The 25,879-nt window shown below is 37.3% G+C and overlaps 2 protein-coding genes and 1 long non-coding RNA gene across 8 annotated transcripts in view; 1 reads left to right on the forward strand and 2 right to left on the reverse strand.

Annotated features, from left to right (window-relative positions):
* slc9a3.1 (solute carrier family 9 member A3, tandem duplicate 1) overlaps positions 1 to 1,704 on the reverse strand; it is a 38,372-nt gene extending 36,668 nt beyond the window's left edge. For 3 of the 4 annotated variants that reach the window (XR_012394673.1, XM_068215166.2, XM_005159457.6), the window contains exon 1: positions 1,197 to 1,704. Coding sequence is in view for 3 of the 4 variants with exons in the window: in XM_068215166.2 (XP_068071267.1) it covers positions 1,197 to 1,416 (220 nt within the window). In the remaining variant the exon portion in view is untranslated. 4 annotated transcript variants of the gene reach the window in all.
* Positions 451 to 21,969, forward strand: LOC141379024 (uncharacterized). Its single transcript, XR_012394941.1, has 4 exons — positions 451 to 627; positions 9,488 to 9,584; positions 18,118 to 18,324; positions 18,473 to 21,969. It is a non-coding gene; the product is annotated as an uncharacterized lncRNA (long non-coding RNA).
* The window catches only part of slc9a3.2 (solute carrier family 9 member A3, tandem duplicate 2), an 82,173-nt gene continuing 65,606 nt past the window's right edge, over positions 9,313 to 25,879 (reverse strand). For 2 of the 3 annotated variants that reach the window (XM_009294056.5, XM_073930999.1), the window contains exons 5-19: positions 25,242 to 25,544; positions 21,109 to 21,269; positions 20,957 to 21,035; positions 18,495 to 18,672; positions 18,174 to 18,394; positions 17,628 to 17,830; positions 17,118 to 17,207; positions 16,250 to 16,320; positions 16,041 to 16,170; positions 14,072 to 14,235; positions 13,786 to 13,903; positions 12,238 to 12,411; positions 10,359 to 10,410; positions 9,841 to 9,921; positions 9,315 to 9,730 (exon numbers count right to left, since the gene is read on the reverse strand). In XM_009294056.5, coding sequence (XP_009292331.1) covers positions 9,462 to 9,730; positions 9,841 to 9,921; positions 10,359 to 10,410; positions 12,238 to 12,411; positions 13,786 to 13,903; positions 14,072 to 14,235; positions 16,041 to 16,170; positions 16,250 to 16,320; positions 17,118 to 17,207; positions 17,628 to 17,830; positions 18,174 to 18,394; positions 18,495 to 18,672; positions 20,957 to 21,035; positions 21,109 to 21,269; positions 25,242 to 25,544 — 2,294 coding nt within the window. In that variant the 3' untranslated portion in view covers positions 9,315 to 9,461. 3 annotated transcript variants of the gene reach the window in all.

Below are 25,879 nucleotides of genomic sequence, written 5' to 3' on the forward strand. Positions count from 1 at the left end.
ACACGAGCTCTGTGAGATTCCCATCGATCTTCCTGCTTAATCAAGTGCTCAGGAGGCGACATTGATCCATCCAGAGCCCCACGAAACCTTTGACTTTGGTCCTTAGATTCGGACTTTATTTTTCCTTGGGTCTTCTTCCACATCGCGTTGGTTGCAGGACGAAAAATAAGTAAATGCGGCTATCCAGTTCACTTCTGACACCAGTGTAGCAGACTGAAGAAGGTCAGGAAGCGTTTAGCAGTCAAAACTTGTCTTTTATTGAACTTTTGCACGTTGCAGACAGAGTAATCCTTTTAGCTCTTCACATAAAACAACTCTCTCTCTTGTGAACCAAAGAACAACCCCAGATACCTGTCAATCTCTCGAAAACCCGCCCCCTCCCTCTCAAGTGCGCAGACTCCTTTTTCCCGTAATCCAGCCCCTTAAAGCCCTACATTACCCAACATAAATACACGCCAAACTACAACAACCAGGAACTGTATTTAAACCTTTTCTAGCATGCTACAATAAGTTAATATAAATTCGCCCCCCGCCCCTCACTATAATGGTTTATACTATTGCCAATTCATGATCGCTCCCATGCGGCGGGAAAACATTATGAAACAACCGGATCTATCCCACCGAAAGGTACTGTGTACTTCTTCAAACGACATTTTTCTTATAAATTAAGTCTTTGTATATACAAATATAGCCGAAATGTGGTCAAATTATTGTAATAAACCCATATGCCCTGCACATGGAAATTATACAGTAAGCAGTGTTATATTTACTATCATCTATTTATTGGTGTACAGTAGGTATGTAAACTTGTCCATATTCAGCAAAATCCACCATTTTATTTCGAAAACAGGTCATCTTTGATAATCGTTTGTTGAAATAGCCTATCACTATATGTCAAAATCTGATTATTAAAACATTAAAAAACCTTTTATTTTGAAATTAAATGTAGCCTACTTTAAATGAATATATGAATTTAGTTTACTGATGCATGCATGTGGATTACACAAACGTATAGTCAATAATTCACACTCTGAATTCAACCCCTCATTGAAAATTCTCATTCATGAGGAAAGGACAGTTCATTTAAAAATTAACAAAAAATAACACACTTCAGAATTGTTACGCAGGCAGCAAAGGTTTATATTTCTTACTTGCTAACTGCCAAAAAATTTAGCTTCATGTTTCAGTATTCATACCTGATAGTTTAGCCAATCCAGCCACAAACACCCAAAGGGCCACCAAGTACGGGGTCTCAACGTGATGCCACTTAAATGTGACTATTGGAAGTCCTGTGAGATTCTCTGTCTGGTGATGATGAGGATCCGACACCTCAACTGAATTTCCTTTGACTAAAGGGTAAACCAAACAAACCAGGAAAGCTGCCCTCAGCAGGCAGATGTAAGTAGAGCTCGCCATTACGACTGATAACGATGCACTTACAGTATCCTTCTCATCTCCAAACTTTGTGTGCTATAGCAGTCCTTCAGAAAAATCTCACAATTTGGGATCCCAGTGTGCTCTTTCTGCTTGCTTTTCCTGAAGGGCAAAGTCCTCGGAGAGACAAAGTACTTCAGTTTCCCTCAAAGCTAGTTTTTCTTTAAATCTCTAAAGGTTAAGTCACTTGGCGGTCTGTCCATCAGCCGTCTTTCTGTGTTCGTGGTCCACTGGTTGAATAGGTTGTAATAAGAGTCGTCCTAAAACCTCTAGTCAGCCTTCAATTTGTTACATATAAAGGGGGCTGAGATTTGCGTCACTGCACGGTTACTCTGTCACATTTTCGCTTCCGTGGAAAAGTTTTCCTTGCACTTCACACTGGTTAGTGTTCAGCCAGCTTTAACAGGCTGTGCATCCGCATTGTTATTTCAAATACCTTTAGTACAGCTATTTTGTACAGCTTTACACTTTGTTCTTGCTGTACTGGATTGTGACATTTTCTGTACCTGTTATGATATTTAAAGGGAAGGTTGTTGAGTCTAATTTGCTGGTTACGCTTAGAAGAAGGTTTTATTTATTTAAAGTAGTATTTAGTAGGTCCATACGACAAATAGATTTCAAATCTGGAAGAAATGTAATTATTAAATTTAAGAATAACTTAAGAAAGTTTAGGAAGAACTTAAACACGGATAATTCATAAATACTTTTTACGATTTTTTCAACACAATCTCCCGGCAATTCGTAACTTTTTGATATAGTGGCTATTTCAAAAGAATTGGTACGATCTAATTCTCACAATTTAGTACAACTTGCTCATCCCCCAATGACGGTTGGGTTTAGGGGTGGGGTTAGGTGCCACGCCTCCTTTTTAAAATCGTACAATTTCGTACGACAGAATTCATACGAATTAGCCACTAAACTGGCAAAACGTAAAATACTTACGTTTTCTCGTGAGATCAAGCTGGATTTTTTTCAAGTGTTTTCAAATTATATCTATTGCAAGCTGGCAAAACAACATTTCTAAAATGTAAAAAACAACATGTACTCACAATAAAACCCACAACAAATCACAAATTATTATTATTTCAAATTTAATAACCATTATTACACGGCTCTCTGTAATACATGATTCTGATTGGTCTGTCATCCCAAGGTATGTTATTCCCAGATAACAACCGCTGAAACGAAGGGTGTTTTCACACTCTGTTCAATTACCTGGACCAAACCCAAGTTTGATTCTCTCCCCTTGCCATCTTCTTTTTTTCTTCTGAACACAACAGCAGCTTGTGTCATCATGCTGCTGTTGTGTGTACATCTGTTGTAAGGTGACGGCCACAAAAGCAATTTGCCAAAATGAAAAGACATACGCACATCGCGGTCGCTCTGCTTTTACTGAACCTTTTGGTTTTGGACATTCGTGAGTGACTCTTGTCTATCTGCTGCAAAAATGTTATAAACTTTCAGAACAAAGTGCGATGTCTGCAGAACAAAATGGGATGTCCGCAGAAGCTATTTTTGGAGGAGACAACCAGACGTTATCACTGTGCTTGCCCTGGCTCAGTCCCGCTAGACACCAAGATACAGTACGTGACACACAGACATACACACACGACTGAACATTATGAAAATGATAGTTTGTTGTACAGTTGGCAATTCACTTTTGTTATTTGGTATGACTGCATTCATAACAGAAGTAAACTAGACCAGAGTTCACGTGAACTGTACCCCAGACCACCTCTTTCGTCGGACTCTAATACGGTTCACAGGTTCAGAAGACATCGTTCACACTAGCTAAATGTACCGAACTCTGACATCAAACGAACTCGGGTGGGGATTAAAAGCGTTATCCGCTTGTTACACGTCACGCGAAGCGGCTTCCGGGTCCAAGAGCTCTATTCAATTGAATGGGGAGACTTGTGAAGTGGTAATTATAAACGTTTACAAAGCGATTTATTACTTTTGAAAATCACGATCGCAGTATATATGACCATGCCTGATATCCGATGGCCAGAAAGTCTTTCATTTTTTATAAATTGTTAAAATTGTGGTATTTGTGATGCAGCAAGCCCAGAGATTGTTGTTTACACTACAACTTTATATAAAATTAACTTTAATGTGTGATATGAATAAAAAGTGATCATAAACGAATGATTTCTCAACTTAAATGAGTGGCGGCTTGGACCCGGAAACAGTATTACATACGTCACCAACACGTCACCACTTAACAAGCGGATAGTGTGAAAGCACCCAGACACACTCAAGCTCAACTGGGTACTTAATCTAGTATCGTTACATAACACAAAGAAAAATTCAAATACCAGGTCTATTCAGAAATGCAGAATAGTGTTCTGCACTACCAATGAAAGGGTGAAGTTTATAATCTAATTCATACTAATCCTCTTTAACAGTATTTAAAATACATGTTGAGTGACTGATATTTGTTGGTTTGCGTTGAGTCACAGTTCTAACATTCATTTCCAAACTATATTCATCTTTTTCCTTCGGTTTTATTTATCAGGGGTTGCCACAGTGTAATGAACTGCCAACTATTCCAGCATATGTTTTACGCAACGGATGCTCTTCCAGTCACAACCCAGTACTGGCAAACACCCATACTGTACACACATTCACACACACACACACACACACACACACACACACACACACACACACACACACGCACACGCACACGCACACGCACACGCACACACACACACACACACACACACACACACACTACGGCCAATTTAGTTTATCTGATTCACTTATAGTCCATGTCTTTTACTCAAAAAAAATGTTTTTGCTTGTTCAAACTACTTATTTAAAATGAGCTGAATAAACACAATTCTTGAGATTTCATGGGGACAACTTAATTTTTTTTTATGTTTAATCCACATAAATTTGTTAAAAGTGTTAAGTTAACTTAATCAGTTTGTGTTAGGACAACATGAATGAATTGTGTGGAACCCTGCATTTTTACAGTGTAGGACTTGTTAGGGGAAACAAGAGCACTCGGAGGAAACCCACGCCAGCACAGGAGGAACATGCAAACTCCACACAGAAATGCCATCAAACTATATGTTTGCCAGTTATGTTTATGGCAATAAATGTCACATATTCAAATTCAAATATTCAAACTCACATTAAAAGTATTTAACACCGAATAAAGCACATAATCAGCATCTGAGGCGATCACTACTATAGATGTTGTTCTCCCGTGACATCATGGAAATAGAAACTGTTTCTTAAGTGGTAGTTTTTATGGGTCTGAGAGTAAATTTGACGTTGTTCTGTCCTCTGGCTGTCGTCATCAATCTCATACTATTTTTCCCCTTTTTCTGAATATCTTGATAACACCATCATCAAGTTTTTCTTTTATTATTTCAGCAAATAGGAATGTAAAACATTTTTTGTTGTACTCTCCCATTCACTGTGATCTTTTTTTCCCCAACTATGATGATTTCTGCCGCAGAGAAACCCAGAAATGTGAAAAAGTTCTATTGTTTTGCAGCAAATTAACGCAGAACTCCTTTCACAGGATACAGGGATTTATACCATTGCCAATGTTTATTAATGTTGATTAATGATATTTAATAATGTTGAATCAAATTAACTTTATAATTCATTTCAACTTACATTACATTGAATTTCAACTTTACATTGCAACTTGAAGTTTTGTAAAACTTCAATGAAGATAAAGGTGAAACATTCATTCATTCATTTTCTTGTCGGCTTAGTCCCTTAATAATCCGGGGTCGCCACAGCAGAATGAACCACCAACTTATCCAGCAAGTTTTTACGCAGCGGATGCCCTTCCAGCCGCAACCCATTTCTGGGAATCATCCACACACACATTCACACACACACACACACTTATACACTACGGACAATTTAGCCTACCCAATTCACCTGTGCCACATGTCTTTGGACTGTGGGGGAAACCGGAGCACCCGGAGGAAACCCACACGAAGGCAGGGAGAACATGCAAACTCCACACAGATACACCAACTGAGCCGAGGTTCGAACCAGCGACCTTCTTGGTGTGAGGCGACAGCACTACCTACTGCGCCACTGCCAGGTGAAACATTGTTAACTTATTTTAATATGTTAAAGTAACATTAAAACACAAGCAGACATGACCTTTTAACAGTGCAAACATGATGTTTTTAGGGCTATAAAATAATACGTTGTAAGAGGCTAAATTATCGTATGCATTTGTTTATATGACAAAACATGTCTTTTTGACTCAAGAAGGTCCATACTGACTCCAAATGCAGAAACTAATAAGATCAGAGCCTGGTGTGTGGACTTTGGGGGTTTTATGATGTGGTCACATGTCGACTGGTCAGTTTGAATGTCTCACCATTTGGGCTTTAGTCACAGGTCAAGCAAGATACAAAATAGGTGTAAAACTCTGCTCTGTCTCTTTTCCTGGCCTGTCTATTCCTGCTCTGCTCCTCTCCTCCTCTGGAGTCTATCTTCTCTGACTCTACTGCAATCAGGCTAACTTCTGGGCCTGCTCTCTTTGTCTCTCTCTCCACCCCCCTGTGTCTCTCCTTCTACCTCTGGTAACTTTAATTTTACATTTAAGCTGGGTACAATTTATATAATATGTTTTATCATTTCATATTTTATCATTTTATACAGTTATTTTGTGATTAATAAAGTTGTAACCTTAGAAAACCCTTGTCATTAAATTATCTCATTTTCAAGTATTTGTGAATTACTTTTGATTTAACATCAACACTTAATTGTTCCATATTGCATTACAATACAACCACATAATATCAACGCTCTCCCACATTTATAGATATTAATTCTGCCCTTATTTCCGTTTTTGGTATGAGATTGCAGAAGAATGGTTTGACTAGAAATGTAGTTTTTTACCATCATGCTGATTACTTTTTAGTCACTCGGCAGAACTACAGTTCGAACCGCTGTGGTTAAAACCCATTCTTACAACGTCATGACGGCTGATGGCCTTGACATGCAGCAGTTTAAAAAAAGAAGGGAAAAAGTTTCCACGCTTTTGAGTTAAAGTGTTACTTTATCTGGCCCTGTCTGAATGTGACGTAAAAAAGAAAGTGATCTGAACAGCCTGTACCCGCACGTGTGTGTGTGTGTGTGTGTATGTATGTGTGTGTGCTGCTTTAATCATAGATCCTGAAATGACAGCCTTGCTGCCCACTGAACTGAACAATAAGTAGAAAAGCTTATGGCAAAACAGCAAAACTCCCCAGCACTGAGGTTAAAAAGTGTATTATTAATTTTTATTATTACAATTTTTAATCCGCAAAGGTCATTGCACAATAACTGTTGACTTTTATGACAACTTTAAATAGATTAAATACTGTAATTGTATTGCTTGGGTTATCTGTTCATTGATCTTGTGCTTTGTTGTGTGTTAATAATTCAGGATTTAATGGGAAATTGTACAGTTTAAGGATTTATGGGTGTTTTGTGTGTTTGTTCAAATCCTGCTCTGTGATTTTTACAATTGTTCTGTGTAATGATTTACACATCAGTCCTTCCGCAGTGTACACATAATAATGATTGGCGCTTTATTGTTTAAAAATACTTCACCGGACATTTTTCGCTTGTAGGCTTTTAATTCCGTCCTTTAATTCAGTTGAATAGCCTGTTGTAATATTTAATTGAGATTAGTTTAAAAAGGGTTAAGAATCAATTTTTCTTGTACTCTTTTCCCATTTTTATTTGCTCATTTCTTTCAATTTATTAAACTGTATTACACAAACTTCTTAAACAATATATGTCTATTCTTCGAATAAGTTGAAGAGTTCTCATAAAGCATTATATTCTTGAAAAAGTAACTCTTAAACTAGAACCTCTTAAACCTTTAATGATGTACATTTTAATGGTCTTCATTCTACTAATGAAACATTAATAGCTTTGAGGAAAAAACATTGTAAGGTTACAGAAATATAGAAACAGATATTTTGATTATATTATCACCCACAGAATGACCATAAAATAATAAATATACAACTTGCAGATTTCAAAATTGTATAGAACTTGTCAAAAGAAAAAAAGATTAATGTAGGATTGATAGACAACTGCTTATTAATTCTGTTTCGGCACATAGTTTGCAAAGACAAATTAAGTAAAAAAGTGTAATCTACATATATGCGAGTAAACTCTATAAATATATATATATATATATACTGTCGTTAACTCTGAACATGAGCGGGCGGTCTAACATAGCGCTCTCTGGTCCCAACGTTATTTCAGAACAGCATATCTGTGATTTTCTCATCCTATTGAGCACTGGTACAGCCAACTGTTAAACATGCTGAATGCATGGACCAGTGCTTTCTGCACATACAATTTATTAACACAGTCTGAGCGCGCATTATCTGCATAACAGTCCTCAGAGCGGGTTTGACCATAGCAGAGCTAAGTGAAGATGCACTGTCCTTAAAGGAGGTTCAGCTTGCATTATAAAATGGTCAGTTTACTGTTAGGAAACCCACAGCAGGCACGTCTGATGTATCAGAGTCTTTTTCATGTGTCATAGACGCAAATGGAAAAAAAAAAATTGCGCGATGTGACAAATAATAGCATTTGTTTGGTGTATGTTTTAAACTAAAGCTTGGTAAATTATTACAGAACAGGTAAGTAACATTCTCAGTCGATCTCTCTCTTTTTTAATTTTGTAGCGCTGTATTTATACCATAGTAATCTGGTAGTGTTTGTTTGGCCATTTAGGGTTAATTATTGTGATCTCCCGATTGCAACAGAAATACTAAGAAATCTCTGCAGACTGATGTCATTTCTTGCTGTTCAGCCTTATAATCTGAAAATATGAACAAAATCAGCAGTTTTGTCATCACTTTAGACATTATGCTGGAGAATCATTCAAATACTAGCGCTAAAGTGGCGTTAGTAAATTAGCAACGGTTTCTGCTGTTCTGACGTCAGCTGCAGATGTGAATGAATGGTGGAAGAAAGTAGTTCCTCAGGGTTTTTGAGACTCTCCATGTTTGATTTTGTTTTCAAATATATGATTACACTGTTGTATAAACGCAATATCACACTCGTAGTGCGATGTGGCTGTATGTCGTCACTGGTGGGACACTAAGGCACTTAGCCTGAGGCATCGAGCCTACGCACGCCTCCCACCAGTGTCAATATACAGCCATACCACTGCTACTACATACTACTGCTACTCGTGTGATATTGCTCATATATATCACATATATAAAAGAAATCTAGCTAGAATAGTTGACACTATGCCTGTGTAAAAATTATATGTAAAAAGCACATATGAATGTTTTAATTGATGAGACATGAAGAGAAATAAGACAATTTCAGTGGTAAATGTCTGTGTTCTTTAATTGCAAAGCTAATTTACATAGCTTTTATCACTACAGATTAAGATAAATGTCCATAAGCGGAGAATTTTGTTAAATGTTTATTAAATTACATAAATATAAATATTATATTCTTACATATTTAATATTATTTTAATATACTGTCTCTTGGATTGTTAAATACAACCTTTTTAAATGTAGTTTTTTCCTTGTTTTTTTTCTTTGAAAAAAAAAGACAAGATAGTTAAAAACACATTTTTTGCTTTTTGCTTTGGCAGAAAAAATGGCTAAATTAATGTAAAACACACACACACACACACGCATACACACACGCACGCACGCGCACACACATACACACACACACACACAAAACAAGAATTCATCCAAGAATTTTGATTCCAGTGCATCGCTAAATCTGGGGTAAAATATGGTGTTATTTTCATAAATCGCTGTACTTTGATGTTGTGCTAAGCTAAAAACCATTTTTAGTGTTAAGTGCTTTTAAATATAGTGTGAAGCAATTGATCTAAATCATTATTTTTTTTTAACCCCCTCATGACTGTCTTACCACTATGATTCCCTATGATCTCTATGAGTTTGTCATAATAACAGCTTACTTGCAACAGTGTCGGTTTTAAAGGATTAACCCTATCACATGTTCAGCAAGTGAATGTTGGTGGATGGAAAGATATCAGTTTACAGTCTAGTATGATGTGTTGCAGGTTTTTCCTCAGGCGTCTCCTCGTCAGCTGCAGGTTCAGGCATGGCGAAGGAGTCTGTGGAGCGACTGCTCACTCTCAGCGGCGCCAGACGTCTCAGGTTAGTGGGCGTCCAGGGCAGTCGGCCCTGAGCTCTCTGAGAAGGTGCTACAGCTGTGTTGTGGCCTGTCTCTGTTTGCCAGGGTGGGTTTCGCATGGATGGAGAGGTGTCCAGTTCAGGGATATATGCTGGATTATCCACACCAGCTGCAGGAAATAGAGTGATGATGATAATGATGACATCAATGTACATGATACATAATGTACATCACACAACTGTCACATAAATTTGGTATGCAGCCACAAAAGATTATTACCTCCAGTCGTGTTTATGACTCTTCTGGGGAACTGACCGGTATTTTCACTGCTAGAGGCGCTGTCTGCAGAAAACTCAAAGTCTAGAGGGAAAATTGAATGACCATAAACAGAACCCGCAATTATTTTTCAAATTTTATCTTACAAAGTCTTTGAAGCAAGAAAATAGCTGTTCAAATATGTGGTGTATTTATAAAGTTTTTATATTACTTCAATGCTGCCTTTGTACGTAGGACCTAATTGTAACTAAGTTTTAAACTAAAGTGATGTTTACAGGCAGAGATAGATAGATGGATAGATAGATGGGTAGGTAGGTAGGTTGGTAGATAGGTAGATAGGTAGGTAGGTAAGGTAGGTAGGTAGATGACAGACAGACAGACAGACAGACAGACAGACAGACAGACAGACAGACAGACAGACAGACAGACAGATAGATAGATAGATAGATAGATAGATAGATAGATAGATAGATAGATAGATAGATAGATAGATAGATAGATAGAACATGTATCAAATGTACCTTCATCGCCATAAAGATGGTCTCTGTTTGGGTCTGCTGGCTTTCCATTAGGCTAAAAATACACATTGGAAATGCTAAATAAAACACTTTATAATATACAAAAACACATTTTTTTGAAAAAAAAAACACTGAATTTTTTAACACATTTGTTTTTTAATAATTTATTTTTTAAAGTTTTCATAGTTGTCTAGTCTTCTTTTGTGGCAGGAAATAATGTACTGTTAATGAAAGGGTTAGTTGACTCAAAAAAATGAAAATTGCCCTCATAATTGGAGTCTCAAACACCCTGAGACCTTTGTTTATCGTCAGAATAAAAAGTAAGATAATACTGAGGAAAAGAAGGTGACATATGGTCACATTTACAGACATATGGTCTGTTTTGAGGGTTTTGGTAATTTTCTAGACTGAATGCTCTATTTTAATGATCTAAGGGCAAAGTCTAAAGCACATGGTGTAAAAGCATTAAGAGTGTGTCTGAATTCACTTTTCCTCGTTTAAGGATGTAAAAATAAGGTATGCGCCCCAGCGCATGGTATAACAGGGTTGTGCTTATTCACTTAATGAGTTCTGGGTGTGTTTTGAGCATAACATGCATTGAACCAATCAGAGTCTCATCTCCCATTCCCTTTAAGAGTCAGTTGCGTCACACCATGGCACATTTTCTATTAACATGGTGGACTTTTCAAGTGCAAAAAATGTAAATTAAATAGACCATCTGCAGCAATAGGATAAAGAATGAGCCTCCTCCATTCAGCTTTTTTTACTTTCTCTTTACTTTGCTTTTACTCTTCACTCCTTTACTTTTGTAGATAAGGAAACAGTGTTGTGCGCACTCCACTGAAGATCCATTAGCCTACATAGTTTATTAAATTTGTTAAGCGCAAAGATTTGTTTTAAAACTATTTCTAAATTCTAAACTATTTCTGCGGCCAGGATTCTGACTAGAACCAGGAAATCAGAGCACATCACACCTGTCCTCGGGACTTTACACTGGCTCCCAGTTACATTCAGAATAGAGTTTAAAGTATTATTACTGGTCTATAAATCACTAAATGGCCTAGGACCTCAATACATTACAGATATGCTGACTGAACACAAACCTAACAGATCTCTCAGATCTTTAGGATCATCTAAACTAGAAGTTCTAAGAGTTCAGTCAAAGCAGAGTGAATCAGCTTTCAGCAACTATGCCCCTCACTGCTGGAATCAGCTTTCAGAAATGATCAGATGTGCTCTAACATTAGGCACATTCAAATCCAAACTGAAAACACATCTGTTTAGCTGTGCCTTTACTGAATGAGCACTGTGCTGCGTCCAACAGATCGCACTATTATATTTGCACCATACAGTACTTGCGCCGGGTGTATTATAAGGCCCTTTGGATCATTGTTGCCTATAGAGTATATGAGAGAGCTCTGATTTCTTCTAAAATATCTTAATTTATGTTCTGAAGATGAATGAAGGAAGGTTTTAAACAACATGATGTTGAGTAAATAATAACAATTTTTATTTGTAGGTAAACTAACCATTTAAGATCTTTAGGAAGTTTCTGTACACTTCAAAGGAAAGGACTACTTGAAATGACATCATTTCGTACAAAATTCAATTCGAAATTGCCCACTAAATCAAACTTTTGGGGGAGTTTGTTTTGGCTCCTAAACACCTTTTAGGAACCATTGGTCTGTGGTGATTACACAATCAGTGCCTGTGTGCCAACTACAGTACGGGGGTGTCAGTGTGTTTAATAACAATATACTGTCACTCAGCCTTATTAAACTTCTTTTTATCTTCAAATGAAGAACAAAATAAGACTTTATTTGAAATATACCGGGGCAATTACTTTTACTAAAGCAGGGAATGAACACTTAATTTGGTATACCTTATGTGGTGCATCCTTCTTGGGATGTTTAGAGACTTTTTTGGCAGGGTTGACTCCCATCTTAGCTGACTTAAAGGACTCCAGACGGTTCCTCATGGTTCTCTGGAAGATCTCCTGCATTTCGTCTGGATTCTCTGAGGTGTTGTAGTGACTGCGGCTGTAAGTGGCACGGTTCTGTTGATTTGGATGGAATGAGATTATGATTAGACCAACGCAATCTCGTGGCAATTCCTAACTTTTTGATTTGATGTCTAATTCGTATTATTTGTACACTGTAAAAATTTACAGTCTTACTGGCCATTTTGTTTGCTAGTAACACTCTAAAATAGACCAGTGCACTGTAAATTAACAAATATAATTGTGCTGTAGCTTTAGAGCACAATTGTAATTGTAAATGTATAGTGCGCTTATAAATTTGACGGTATTAGTGGCAATTTTTACAGTATTACTAGCAAAATTTATAAGAGCACTGTAAATTAAGAATTACAACTATGCTGAAGTTTTACAGCACAATTGTAATTGTTAATTTACAGAGCACTTGTGAGTTTTACGGTATTACTAGCAAGCAAAATTGCCAGTATTACTGTGCAATTCCTTATAGTACACAATTTCATCCTCACATTTTAGTATGATTTGCTTATCCTCCAATGAGGGGTAGGGTTAGGAGTGGGGTTTGGATACATGCAACCCGGGCTCATTGTGGAAACGTAGCCCCGCGGACGTTTCTGCGGACCGCGATTTACGTCCCGGGAGGTACGTATTCGAGCGGTTTTTGTTTTTGCGGATCCGCAAGAGGCCGCTGTGCTCGCTTTTTCGTGTCTCGGGCGCCTCTCGGGAGCGCGCGCCTTTCGCGCCCGCGCCGTTCTCGCGCGAAAAGCCGCCGACTCGGCCACCCTCCTCTTCCTCCTCCTCTTTCCCTAAACCCGAGCGACGGTTCGCAAAAGCCGTCCAGAAAAAAAAAAAAAGCAAAAGCCCTCGTCTTCGATTTCGACCGCGTTTTCGGATCCCGCTGCGTTCTCGCCCTTATTTTTTTGGATTCCGTTTTTCGTCTTACCTGATTTCCGGAACCTGCTGTTCCCTGGACTCGATCCCGGTCGTCATCCACCGCGGCCGGCTCCGGCTCCTCCTTCTCCTCCTCCGGGGCCTCCGCTCCGCCGACGCAACGCTGTGAGCTAAGCGGACAAACTGATTGCATCGGGAAAGCCCTTCACTCGGAGGCGAGCCGTCGGCCGGCGAGCGCGAAAAGGAGGGGCGGAGCGGCGCCACACCGCCCCGCAGCGTTCGCTCAAAAAAAAACGTAACGCGGCCTTTACGTATCTCCGGCCACGTAAATCGCGGTCTCCAGAAACGTCCGCGGGGCTTCGTTTTCAGAATGAGCTTGGGTTGCATACATGTCTCCTTTTAAAAACCATATGAATTGACCTCTTTTTGGAGAATATCTAAAATAGTTAATTTCCTCATGGGATCGGGCAGGATTAAACAGACAAAAATTGATCGAGAAACAATGTAAAAGTGGAAATCCTATTGTTTTAGCAGGACAATACTTACATTTCTCCTGCTCTTGTACAAGTGCTGCTCTAGTAGATGATGGGCGTTGAGGTCGTTTGACATGCCCCTCCGCTCCTGCTCATGGATATCCAGAGATACAGATGGAATCGGGTTCTTCCTGGATTTGAAAAATTCAAACGATTGTAGTCAAAACATTTAGCCATCTTTATTTGTGTATGATGATTTTAGCGTCACATCTTTTTTTACATGGAGAAACTGTATTCAAGTATTGAAAACATAAACAGTGTGAAATATCTGTGAGTGTGGAATCTTCGAACACACTTACATGACAGAGGTCACGGGAACACTGTCAATGTCAAAGTCATATTCGGACATGTCAGCCATGATATCGGGAATGATGTCTGCGTACTCCAAAGCAAGCTTCTTCTTAAAGTCTACAGAGGCACTGTCGTAACTACGAATGAACGCCAGAGAACCTTTGCTTTCACCCTAAAAAAGGACACAAATTCATAAAAATGCAATACATATAGTTGTTGATAAAATAATATTATGCATCCTTAAAGGGAAACCCAAAAAAAGATAAATCTGTCATCAATCACTCGCCTTCCAGTTGCAGTTTTGTTCTTCTGTTGAATGCAAAAGAAGATATTTGGATTTCTTCAAAAATATCTCGTTTTTTGTTCAACAGAAGAATAAAATTTATAAAAGTATCAAACTACTTGAGGGTTCAGCAGAAACAACATTTATTAAGTTTTTAAACCACTTAAGTGTGAGTAAATGGTGAGGAAATGTTCATTTTTGGGTGAACGATCCCTTTAAAACACGGGCAAGCACTTCAATATACAAAGACAATTCAAATACTAGAAAAGTTGGGACATTTTGTTGCAGCATCAAAGTGTCTGAAACACAATGTAAACATTTATGTGTTATGTGTAAACAATAATGTGTTATCAAAACACAGCATTTATGTGTCTGAAAGCAGCTTGTGATTTCCTTATATTGCAATTACTATTAAGTAACGTTTAAATACTTACTGATATATGAATATCAAACTATAGATGTTTAATTTTTATAATCATGTTAAACAATAGTAATATAGCAGTGTTTTCATTGTCCAAGAGCAAATAAACATTAAACATGTATAGCACATACATATACAGTATGTATAAAAAAACATGTAATGTTTTTTCTAGGGAATAATATTTTTAAAGAAGCTGTTGACATAGAATTTAACCAGATTTTGATTTAAATCCAAACAATACAAACATAAAAATTAATAAAACAAAAAAATCTGAAAAATAAGTAATGTGTAATAACAAAGTACTACTAAAATGTATTTAATACTTTATATAAAATGATTTTCTGATGAAGGCAGCTTAAAGATGCCTCTCATATGGAGAATGAAGTCACATGAATTGCTCAGGTGTGATTATTTTACAGACTTTAACAGAGTGTAAAAATCTTGATGGTTCTGTGAGGCTCGCCTATCAAATCTGATCTTAATTTTGTATTTTCTATTAGATTCTATTGAAGTCAGGGGATTGGCTGGGCCATTCTACAGCTTGATTTTCCTTCTCTGAAAGCATTTGAGTGTTTCATTGGCTGTTTTTTGGATCATTGTCTTGCTGAAATGTCCACCCTGGTTTCATCTTCATCATCCTGCTAATGTAGATGTTGGACTGTAGCAGCGAATTTTAATTTACAATAATGAAGGGCAGAGGGTTGCTGAAGAACTACTGAGAGATTTCAGTTGCTGTCTGGGCTTTCACTGCCTATCTACACCTTCCTTTCTTCATGTGTTCAGTACTTTTTCCAGTCATTTCATTTTATTACACATAACTTAATTTGTAAAGTAATTAGATTTGTTTTCTTTGAAATTTTATAGACTTTTTTGGTTGTTACTACGATCCGGTAAGATTTTAAGTCAACAACACCTTTAGAAAGGTTTTCTGAGAAAAAAAGTTTCAATATTTATTTTCCCCTAATAAGCCATAATTGTCATTTTAATTTAGATATTTAATAATAAAAACTTCATCAAAAATCATAATAAGATTAATAAGACTTTTAAATAAAATACAAATTTATAATCACTAATCATAAATATTTTTATTAATCTGTCATTTAGTATATTCTAAATAATAATAATGATAATAATAATTGGTTATAAAAATGTATATTTGTATATAGTTATACTTATTAAGTCAGCAGCCATTGGCCGTATTGGTAAAAGAAACAATAATAAAGCAAGTGAATGAAATATTACAACAGATTTGATGATACTGTTTCACTCTTACCTCATTGACATATTTGGTGGCGTCCTCAACATTTAGTTTGTGGAAGGCATCCAAGATTTTGTCATTGCGCTTTCTGGCCTCACTCGTCATTAGAAGCCAGCAGACATATTTCTCTTCAAAATGGTTCCAACTGAGAAGGAGTAAAAATATGAAACAACTTTCTCAAACAATAACTCTGTTTACATTTTCTTCAAGAGTGAAATGCTTACTGTCTCGTCCACCAGTTATCTCCCATTCGGCCACAGATGTCCTCCATTCCTGTCAATGTGTGTTCAAAAACCTGCAGATATGCACACACAGGAGTGAAATAGTTTTTAGTCTTTTTAAATGTACTACATATCCAAAGCAATCTCTCAGATTAAATATCTTAATCTGGGTTCCCAAGATTATCTAAAGTCTGGGCAAAGGTATCAAGCTCAGTTCCTGGAGTTCCTTTGGATTTAACCATAATTAAACACACCTGATCAAACAAAATAAGCCTTTTAGGCTTGTTTGAAATATACAGGTAAGTGTTATGAAGCAGGATTGGAACCAAACTCCCTCCAGGAAATGGTTTAAGGGGATTGGATCGACATGAGGATGAGTAATAACAGAATAAATTTTTTGGGGTGAATCCTTATTTTTATCTGATTGGCAGTGTCTGACTTATCTACAGTATGTTGGTACTCTATGCTGATGTTAATATGAGACTTAAAGGGGTGATCCACATGGTCAAAGTCCGCAATGCACTTTTCTCTTCTTGGTTGCTTATGAAAACATTATTGGTTGGGTTTAAGGATTGGGTGGGTCAGTCGATGGCATGTATGAGAAAACATAGCCCAGAACTGTATTTGAGATTCACAGAAATGTACACAGCAGCCTCTAGTGGATTTGTAAACACAAGCTGCAAAAAAACATGGCTGGAGCAATTTATTTCATAGTTCACAAAAACGTAGCCCTGGGCATGTATTTCCAATGAGCCTGGGTTGCGTTTAGCATAGTTTTTGTAAAATAAAAGTAAGTTATTGATATGTAGGCCTTCACAGGCAACAAAAATAATAAAAACAGAAGTGATACAGTAAGTATGACTGCTGTTACCCTGTTGTTCAGTTTTCCGTTAAGTGTCAGATCGGACTGCGTTGCCTTTTTAACTTTTAGCCAATTAACCAATGGCTTCATTGTGATACCCTACAAAAAGAACACACATTGACTTTAAATTAGTTAAACCATGTTCATCATCACGTTTAGACAATTGGAAATTCACAAAAGGCCCATTTTAAAAACCACATGTGATCACACTGAGAAAACAAGCATTTTCTACACAGAAATAAAGGTAGAAAACCTGTCACTGGGGTGGTATGTTTTCCAAAAGTACTTTTGTACCTACCAGGTCCACATTTGGCATTAAAGGTACAAACTACCTAAAAAGTACAAATGTGTACCCCAATTGTACCTTATAGATACAAAAGTGTACTCTTAAGGTACTAATGTACACCTGTTAGGTTACAAAAGTGTACCTTTTGAAAAAATAGCACCCCAGTGACAGGTTTTGTACCTTTATTTCTGAAAGTATATTTATAATCAGAGCCAATAGTCGAAGTGTCGCACCTGCAGAATGACAGTGAAATACACTACAATGAGTGTAGTGCCAAGCATTAGATTCTTCTCCGGGATCTTGTTCTCATCTAAAGAGGCTGCGAGTCCGTACGCCACTGCTCCTCGCAGCCCACCGTAGCCCATTACCAACTGATCAGTGAGGTCTATAGGGATCAGTCTAGACTGATTGAGGATCCAGTTGAGGAAGAAAACACCTGTAAATAAATAGATTTGCCAGTTTAGGTCAGTTATTATGCAGGCCATTTAAGCATTTCATCTATAAAGCACATTTTTTTTTCATTTTACTAATTATCATTTTGATTATATTTTTTATTAAGTACTTGGACTTATTTATTAGTGCTTATTATTTAAATAGTATAAAAGATACAAGATTTTATTCTTGTTGTTACTTAGATCTCATTTATTACTACTTATTTCAATAGTGATTATTCTATTGTTAGGTACTACTTAAATATATACATTTATATTTCTTTTTTTGCAGTTGACTTTTACGAGAAACTTTTTTTATGCAGCGATGAATTCCTGGCTTAAACTCACCCATCATCCTGAATACAACGATGAAGAGGAGGGTGAGGAGGATGAATCCTGTGTTCCAAACCCAGATGGTTTGATCAATGGCCGAAACTCCCAAGAAAACGAAGATCATGGTCTCGGAGCCGTTGGCCAACACTTTTAGAGAGTAACGCAGGCATGTGACGGATTTCTCATCCATGTTGGCATTGATGTATTTCTGACAGCACACACCGCAGAAAGTCAGTCTGTCAGACACAAAACAGACAGTCTGTGATTTATCGCAAACCCTACAGTGCACTAATGTCTACATCTTGATTTTACAGGAGTTTACTGAGCAGATCTTACGAAAGGATGGCAGAAAGTGAGAGCATCTCAGCCGTCAGGTAAGACAGATAGCCCAGCACGATGATGAAACCGGCTTCAATGATCTGGACGTTTTTGGTGACCCGAGTCAGCATGGATGTCAGGACGGCAAACACAACACCGAGAAATGAACCTCCAAAAGCCACCACAGCGAATGAAACTATAGGAGAAGGAATTGAAATGCTTTGAATTTAAAATATTTGATGTAGAATATATGATGGTGATTTAACCTATATGTGTAGTCGGGGATGTTTTCATCCACTCTGGGGTGATTTTGATTCTTAGTTTGACCACGACTGTCTCTGATTTCCAGCAAATTAAAGGATTTTTGGTGTTAAAATAAAATTTGTCACCAAATATCCTATATTTTGGGAAAATGCTGACACTTTTCAAATACTCAACAATACAATCTGGGCAACTTACATTTACTAATGTTTTGTTATGTTCGAGGAAGTTTTTTCCCCATTGACATTCATTATAATGACATTTTTTGATTGCAAAGTAATGACAGCATTTAACTATGTATTCTTTATTGTTGGTGGTTTTCCCTGTTGGGAATTTTTTTCTGTTGATCATTTCATTTTCCTTCCGCTTAGTTCCTTATTTATCAGGGGTCACCACATTGGATTGAACCACCAACTATTCCAGAATATGTTTTACGCAGTGGATGCTCTTTCAGCCACAAATCAGTACTGGAAAACACCCATACACTCTCAGATACACACACACTCATACACTACGGGCAATTTAGTTTATTCAGTTCATCTAAATAGCACATGTCTTTGGAGTGTGGGGGAAACAGAAACACTCCAAGTGAACATAGGGAGACCTTACAAACGCCACACAGAAACACCAAATAGCCCAGCCAGGACTCAAACCAGCAACCTTATTGCTGTGCGGCAACAGTGCTAACCACTGAGCCATCGTGCTGCCTTGTTGATCATCAGTCGCACTGCAAAAAAGATGAGCTTTTGGCTTTGGAGTTATATAGAGTACAATGTGTGTGTTTGTGTGAGAGAGAGACCTTTGTGCACTTGATACATCTGAGAATATTCAAAATAAGCAGGTCAGCTCTCAGAACATAGTAAACATAGTAAGTGTATTTATGCAAACACACTATAATTTTACTCAATAGAACTCCATATAAAAGCCAGAAACCTTTTTGCCTAGGCCTATCTAACAGGGGCGCCCCCAGAAAATTTTCTTAGGGGTGGCCAGAAGAGGTCACACCAAATCTTGGGGCGGCACACAAAAAAATAACGAATTGAGTGTAATGGTATATTTTTTGTTTTTCGTAAATGAAATAATATGGTTTTAATTCATTTAATTACTTACTTGAAATATTGCAATTTATTCCGTGAAATAATTCAGCAAGTACATGTGCAAACCAAATAAAAATCTATATTTAGTTTACAAACACTTTTCATATATATACAAATAACTTTTCACATGCTTTTATTGTACAGCATACTATATATGACATGTCTAAAATTAATTAAGATTAATAAGTTAATTAATAAAACAAGTGAACAAACTGAACAAAAGTCATTACACACACTTACAGACCCTAATTATCATTTATCCATATCCCTTTTTGAGCCACAATATTACTAATGCAGCTTCTTCTATTGATGTACCTTAAGGTAAATATTAAATACTCCGGTTTCACTGCGTATGAGTGGTGCATATTTTATCGGCATGAATGCAAACAACCAGGATTCAGACAGGAGTGCGTGAGGTGCACGAGAATGGATTTCTACGCATATGCCTCAGTTTGCTTTTACCAGCATTGAACTAGCGCTGAGGGGAGAGGCAGTGAATCAGCTACGTCAGTGGCACCAACAATAATTTGGTGCATTTTATTTATTTATTTATTGAAATATTGGGAATTTACATAAGTACATCTAAATGAATAATATCAACAGAAAAAGTCATATTGGGGTGGCCACTTTTTTTACTGACTAATTTTACCTCTTACCAAGCGGGAAAATTACCAACAATCAAGAATGCATGCACAGTCAAGGCTTTACAATCAAAATATGTGGTGACAATGGAAGTCAATGGGACAAAAACAGTCCCGAACATAATGAAAGGGCGGTCAGTTTGAACAATACACAAGGTTTAAAATAATAAATTCTCTTTTAGCTTTTCAGCATTTCTCATTTTCATTTGGGTTCTAAAATGTTATAATAACTTAAAAACATGACTAAAAACAGCTGTAGAAATGACAAAACACGTGACTAAATTACTAAAGGTCTCATTAAAATTCTAATAAAAACAATACATATATATAATAAAAAGCAACAGTATCATAGTATTTCATTGGTTCTAAAATAATATTAGTGTGTTATTTGGGGGAGATTTTCAAACTGTTAGATGTAAAATAATTGAATTATTTGGACCCACTGCACAGTAAGTTGTCAGATGAAGCTCTATATTCGTACCGATTCCTTTAATGATCTCTGCAGCATTGATCTTTGGGCCTCCCAGAGACACAAATGCATCAAACACATTATAAAGCACCTGAGACAGAAAAGCATAATATCAGATAAACAAACTGTGACATTTAGCGATGTTCAGAAAAACTAATACTCACCACTGTGACTCCATCATTGAGCAGTGACTCTCCAAACACCAGGATGTAAAGCACTTCATTCACATGCACTTCTTCAAACACAGCGATCACAGCCACAGGGTCCACAGCAGACATCAGGGCTCCAAACAGCAGGAACTGCAGACAGCCGATGTTCAAGGTCCCTGAGGGTCAGACAAACTGTTGGTTTTACTCTAGAATTAATGTGTTGCTTGCTTCAAATTTGAAGTCAATTCCAATTAACTTTATGTAGTTCAACTTACCTTTAAGTTATATCCTATATACAGTAGCTTAAAAAATAAGCTGAAACGTGATTCCTTTATTTGAATGAGTTAAAGTAACATAAAAAAAGTTGTCATGGTTTTTCTGAGCTTTAACTTGATGTTTTAAAAGGATTGTACACACAAAAATCCTCCACTTGTTCTAAACCTGTTTGAGTTTCTTCTGCTGAACACAAAGAAAGATATACTGAAGAATCAAACAGTCATTGACTTTTATAGCATTTTTATTTTGTTTCTGTACTATGGATGTCAATGGAAAACATTCTTAGTTTTGTGTTCCACAGAAGGAAAAAAAACATAAAAGTTTATATCCACTTGAGTATATGTATATGAGGAAATATTTGGGTGAACTATTCCTTTAAATATACTGATAGACATAATATCTAATGGTCTTGCTGTAAATGTACGGTGACAGTTTAGATATTATAAATATTCTAAGTAAAATCAAATGTATAAAAAATCAAACACTCAAGAAGTACCTGAAGTTGGTGTAAAATTCATGCGAAAACCCAATTGTCTTATTCCATTTCATTTTCAACTCAAATTTGTTGACAAATAAAATCATGTTGTTTTGGATCGCCATATTTTTATGAAAGAGAAAATGTAATTTTCTTTTAATGTTAAACTGTTCTTACCATGATAATACTACAAATATTTTTTTCAGAATTACAGTAAAAGTACCAAAACTACTGATGTACAGTATTATATTATATTATATTATATTATATTATATTATATTATATTATATTATATTATATTATATTATATTAGTATACTACACACAGTATTAAAGGGTTAGTTCAAACAAAAATTAAAATTACGTTCTTAATTAGTCACTCTAATGTCATTCCGAATCACCTTTCTTTGTGTTTAGAACACAAATGAAGACAATTTAGGTGAAATCTGAGAGCTCTGATCCTTTATAGACAGCAATGCTACCAACAGAAAAACACCACAAAACATCTTCAAAATAGACCATATGTCTTCAGTGCTTCAAACTATATTATCAAGCTACGAGAATCATTTTGTGTGCACATAATAAAATAATAGATAGTAATTATAAATAATAGACAATTAATAATAATTTTTTTTTGTTCAGCATCAGCATAGGACACGAAGATAAGCGTGATTTGAAACACACAGGCCCTTTCGAGGTTTACGTCAGCAGCACAACTGAGCTTTACATTCATGAAGTGAACGCGCCCTATACTGACACTGAGTAGGAACTGTTAAATAAAGTTATTTTTGTTACATGTAGACACAAACTTACTCTCATATTTGGTTGAACCACTGAAGGCTGTTTGGAAGATGTTTTTTGGGCATTTTTCTAGAATTTTAAGGAGTCGGGAACCTTGAGAGAGCTTTTGGATTTCAGCTAAAATATGTTAATTTATGTTCTGAAGACGGCCAAAGGTCCCACTGGGTTTGGAATGACATAATTGTGAGTATTTATTGACAGAACTTTTTATTTTTGGGTGAACTAACACTTTAAGTTTGTTAAATAAGTTGAAATGACCTGTAAATTTTATAACTTGTTGTTACAACTTCAAATTTCAGGCAGCAACTAACTGACTTAAAAAAAACATTTATTGTTAATTTTTTGATTTATATACTGCAGAAGTCTGCATTTTTAATGGACTCGACCAGGTTTCTTGCAACGCAGGATTAATTTTCAGCATAGAATGTGGTGGTGGTCAGAACTGTAATTTTAAAGGGAGCAAGCAGTCAGACAATACAGTAGATCTAGATCCAGACGTCCCAAAAAAGCATATCTGAGCTTTAAACTGGATCAATATCTGATAAAGGAACTGATAACCAATATGAAAGGCTCCTCCATATTGTTCATACAGCCTGTACTACATGGATGATCTAAGCCAGGGGTGCCCAAATTCTATCCTGGAGGGCTGGTGTCTTACATATTTTAGTTCCAACCCCAATTAAACCAGCCTGATCTCACGAGGAAACAAGTAACCAGCCACTTAAGCTCTTTCTAGGTATACTAGAAACTTCCAGGCAGGTGTGTTGAAGTAAGCTGGAGCTAAACTATGCAGGACACCAGCCCTCCAGGACTGAGTATGGACACCCCTGGTGTAGGCCTGTCTGCTTCATGCATTTCATTTGCGGGTCAGTGCACGCAGCTGGTGCATAACTGCCCTCAGAACAGGCAGGTTGTCGATGAGTGACAGAATAATTATGACAGAGCAAAGTGTGGATGTGCTGTCCTTAAATGATGTTCAACAAGGAATTTTAAATTCATTTTACATTAAATTATTATTTTTTTCTACCTGTGACACCTTTCCTTTTGAGCTGACAGAAAAGTGTTAAAAGTATCTTGATGACAGGAGATGTATATTTAAAGAGCCCATATTATGGGTTTTTGAAAATTCCCCTCCATGTAGTGTGTAACACAGCTCTAAGTGAAGTGAAGTATCCAGCTAAGGCTTAAATCTGTAAGAATACAGTGTTTAAAACTGTTGATTCATCTATAAAAGAGTCGACTCATAGTGCTTCAAACGAGTCGCCTTGATACTGATTCATTAGGTGTTTCGCCATGACGTACGAACGAAACCAAGTTATTCACGTGCACGCGCAAACCCGGGAGATTTCAAACCTGAGGCCCCGCCCTCTGACGCAGAAACCCAGACACACACACACCCACAAACACACACACACAAACATGCCGGTCGATTGAAGTCACACTGCAGATGGATATATTGAGTCTCTACCCAAAGATGAAACCTCAGCATTATAGCCAAGCAGTTGGAAACTACTGGAAACTTCTGGAAACTACATGCTACAAAGAATACTTCATCAGCGTTTGTTAAAGGAAGGATCAGTAAAGAGTAACTTAATGCTGGACGTCAGGATGGAATTTTCTTCCTCCATTTCTCAAATGTAAGTACGTGCGATTAAAGTTGCCTCGTTGACTCTAGCTTGCAAATGTATTTAGTTGTGATTTGTTACTTGTAACCGAGTGTACTGTATCAGGTTAACTGGCTATATTCTCTTATCGCGTGCAAAGTCACGTTAAAAACGCGACGCGTGCTGCTTTGTTAACGGAGCTCCGTGGACGAGAAGTGTGTGTGTCTGTGTGTGCGTGTGCGCGCGCTGTCGTTCGGAGGTGTGTGTGTTTGTGTGTGTGTGTGTGTGCGCGCACGCGTTGTCGTCCGGAGCAGGGTTAAGTGCGTGTGTGTGTGTGCAATATGTGTGTGTGTGTCTGTGAAAAGTGCAGAGTGAGAAGCTAGGAGATCTCCTCAACTGTTTTTGGAGTTTTTGCTCAATAAAATTGTTAGTCGTCTGAATTTTCAAGTCCATGGTCTGTATTTACATTGACCCACTGGCAGCTAAAATCCACGCCTACACTATCGAGCGTGTATGAACTGTTATTACTTTTATATTGCTGATTAGCTGTTTGGCTTTTCACTCTCTGACTGAAGGCAGTCGACCAATCGCAACAGGCTGTCATTGGTCCAATCAGCGCAGATTAGCTTCGCGCTAAGGAGGGGTTTGGGAACAAATGAATCACTGGACGATTCATACAGGAGTCGCTGGGATAATTAGGTAAAAATAAATGCAGATTATAAGACCATGAAAGTGTTTTTTTGACCTTGCATGCATATTAAACTGTTGTTGGAGACCCTTACAACCAAGATATGACCCTATTTCATGTATAATATGGGCTCTTTAAATTTAGCAGGAACAGTCAAATCAGGGAAAAAAACTGCGGGTGAACAAAGAGTGAAAAACAGCAGGAGCGGTCGGGTACAATCATACGCAGACCTCTAATATATGTTATCTTTGGTGAATACACTTATTATTTAAAATCATATTTAAACAGCAATAGAATAGATTTACCCATTGCGCCCCCTTCATAGCAAGCCCATAAAGCAATGCCAACTGTGCCCGCATTCCAACACGTCCCAATAATGGCATGGACAAGAATGGCTCCCAGGTTGCCGAAGAATAGTTTGTTTGGCATGCAGTAACTGGCATCCAGGATGATCTGGGGCAGCAGGTAATAGAAGAAGTTAACAGGGATGAGTTTAAAAGTCTGCGCTTTGTCTGCTCCCCAGACGATTCCTCCCAAAATAAAGCCCAGGATGATGAGAAGACCACTTTCCGGAATCACACTGGTGATGTTGTGGTTCAGCTCAGTGACTGGAAAGAGAAATAAGAGACAAAGAGTAATATATAAATGACATTTTTAAATAACAATATCACAGTAATTCTGCTTTGCCTGTTTGTGATCAAGAATCATTTATGTTGTAAGCCTAATCATTTTTGTGAGAACTTTGCTACTGTTTTTCAGGATTGATATCAATATTAACTTAACATTTATATGCGGCATGGTGGCTCAGTGGTTAACCCTATTTCCTCACAGCAAGAAGGTTGCTGGAATGAGTCCCGGCTGGCCTAGTTCTGTGTGGAGTTTGCATGTTCTACCCGTGTTGGTGTGGGTTTCCTCTGGGTGCTCCGGTTTCCCCCACAGTCCA

The sequence above is a fragment of the Danio rerio genome, chromosome 19 (genome assembly GCF_049306965.1).
Source record: "Danio rerio strain Tuebingen ecotype United States chromosome 19, GRCz12tu, whole genome shotgun sequence".
Classification (NCBI taxonomy): Eukaryota; Metazoa; Chordata; class Actinopteri; order Cypriniformes; family Danionidae; genus Danio; species Danio rerio.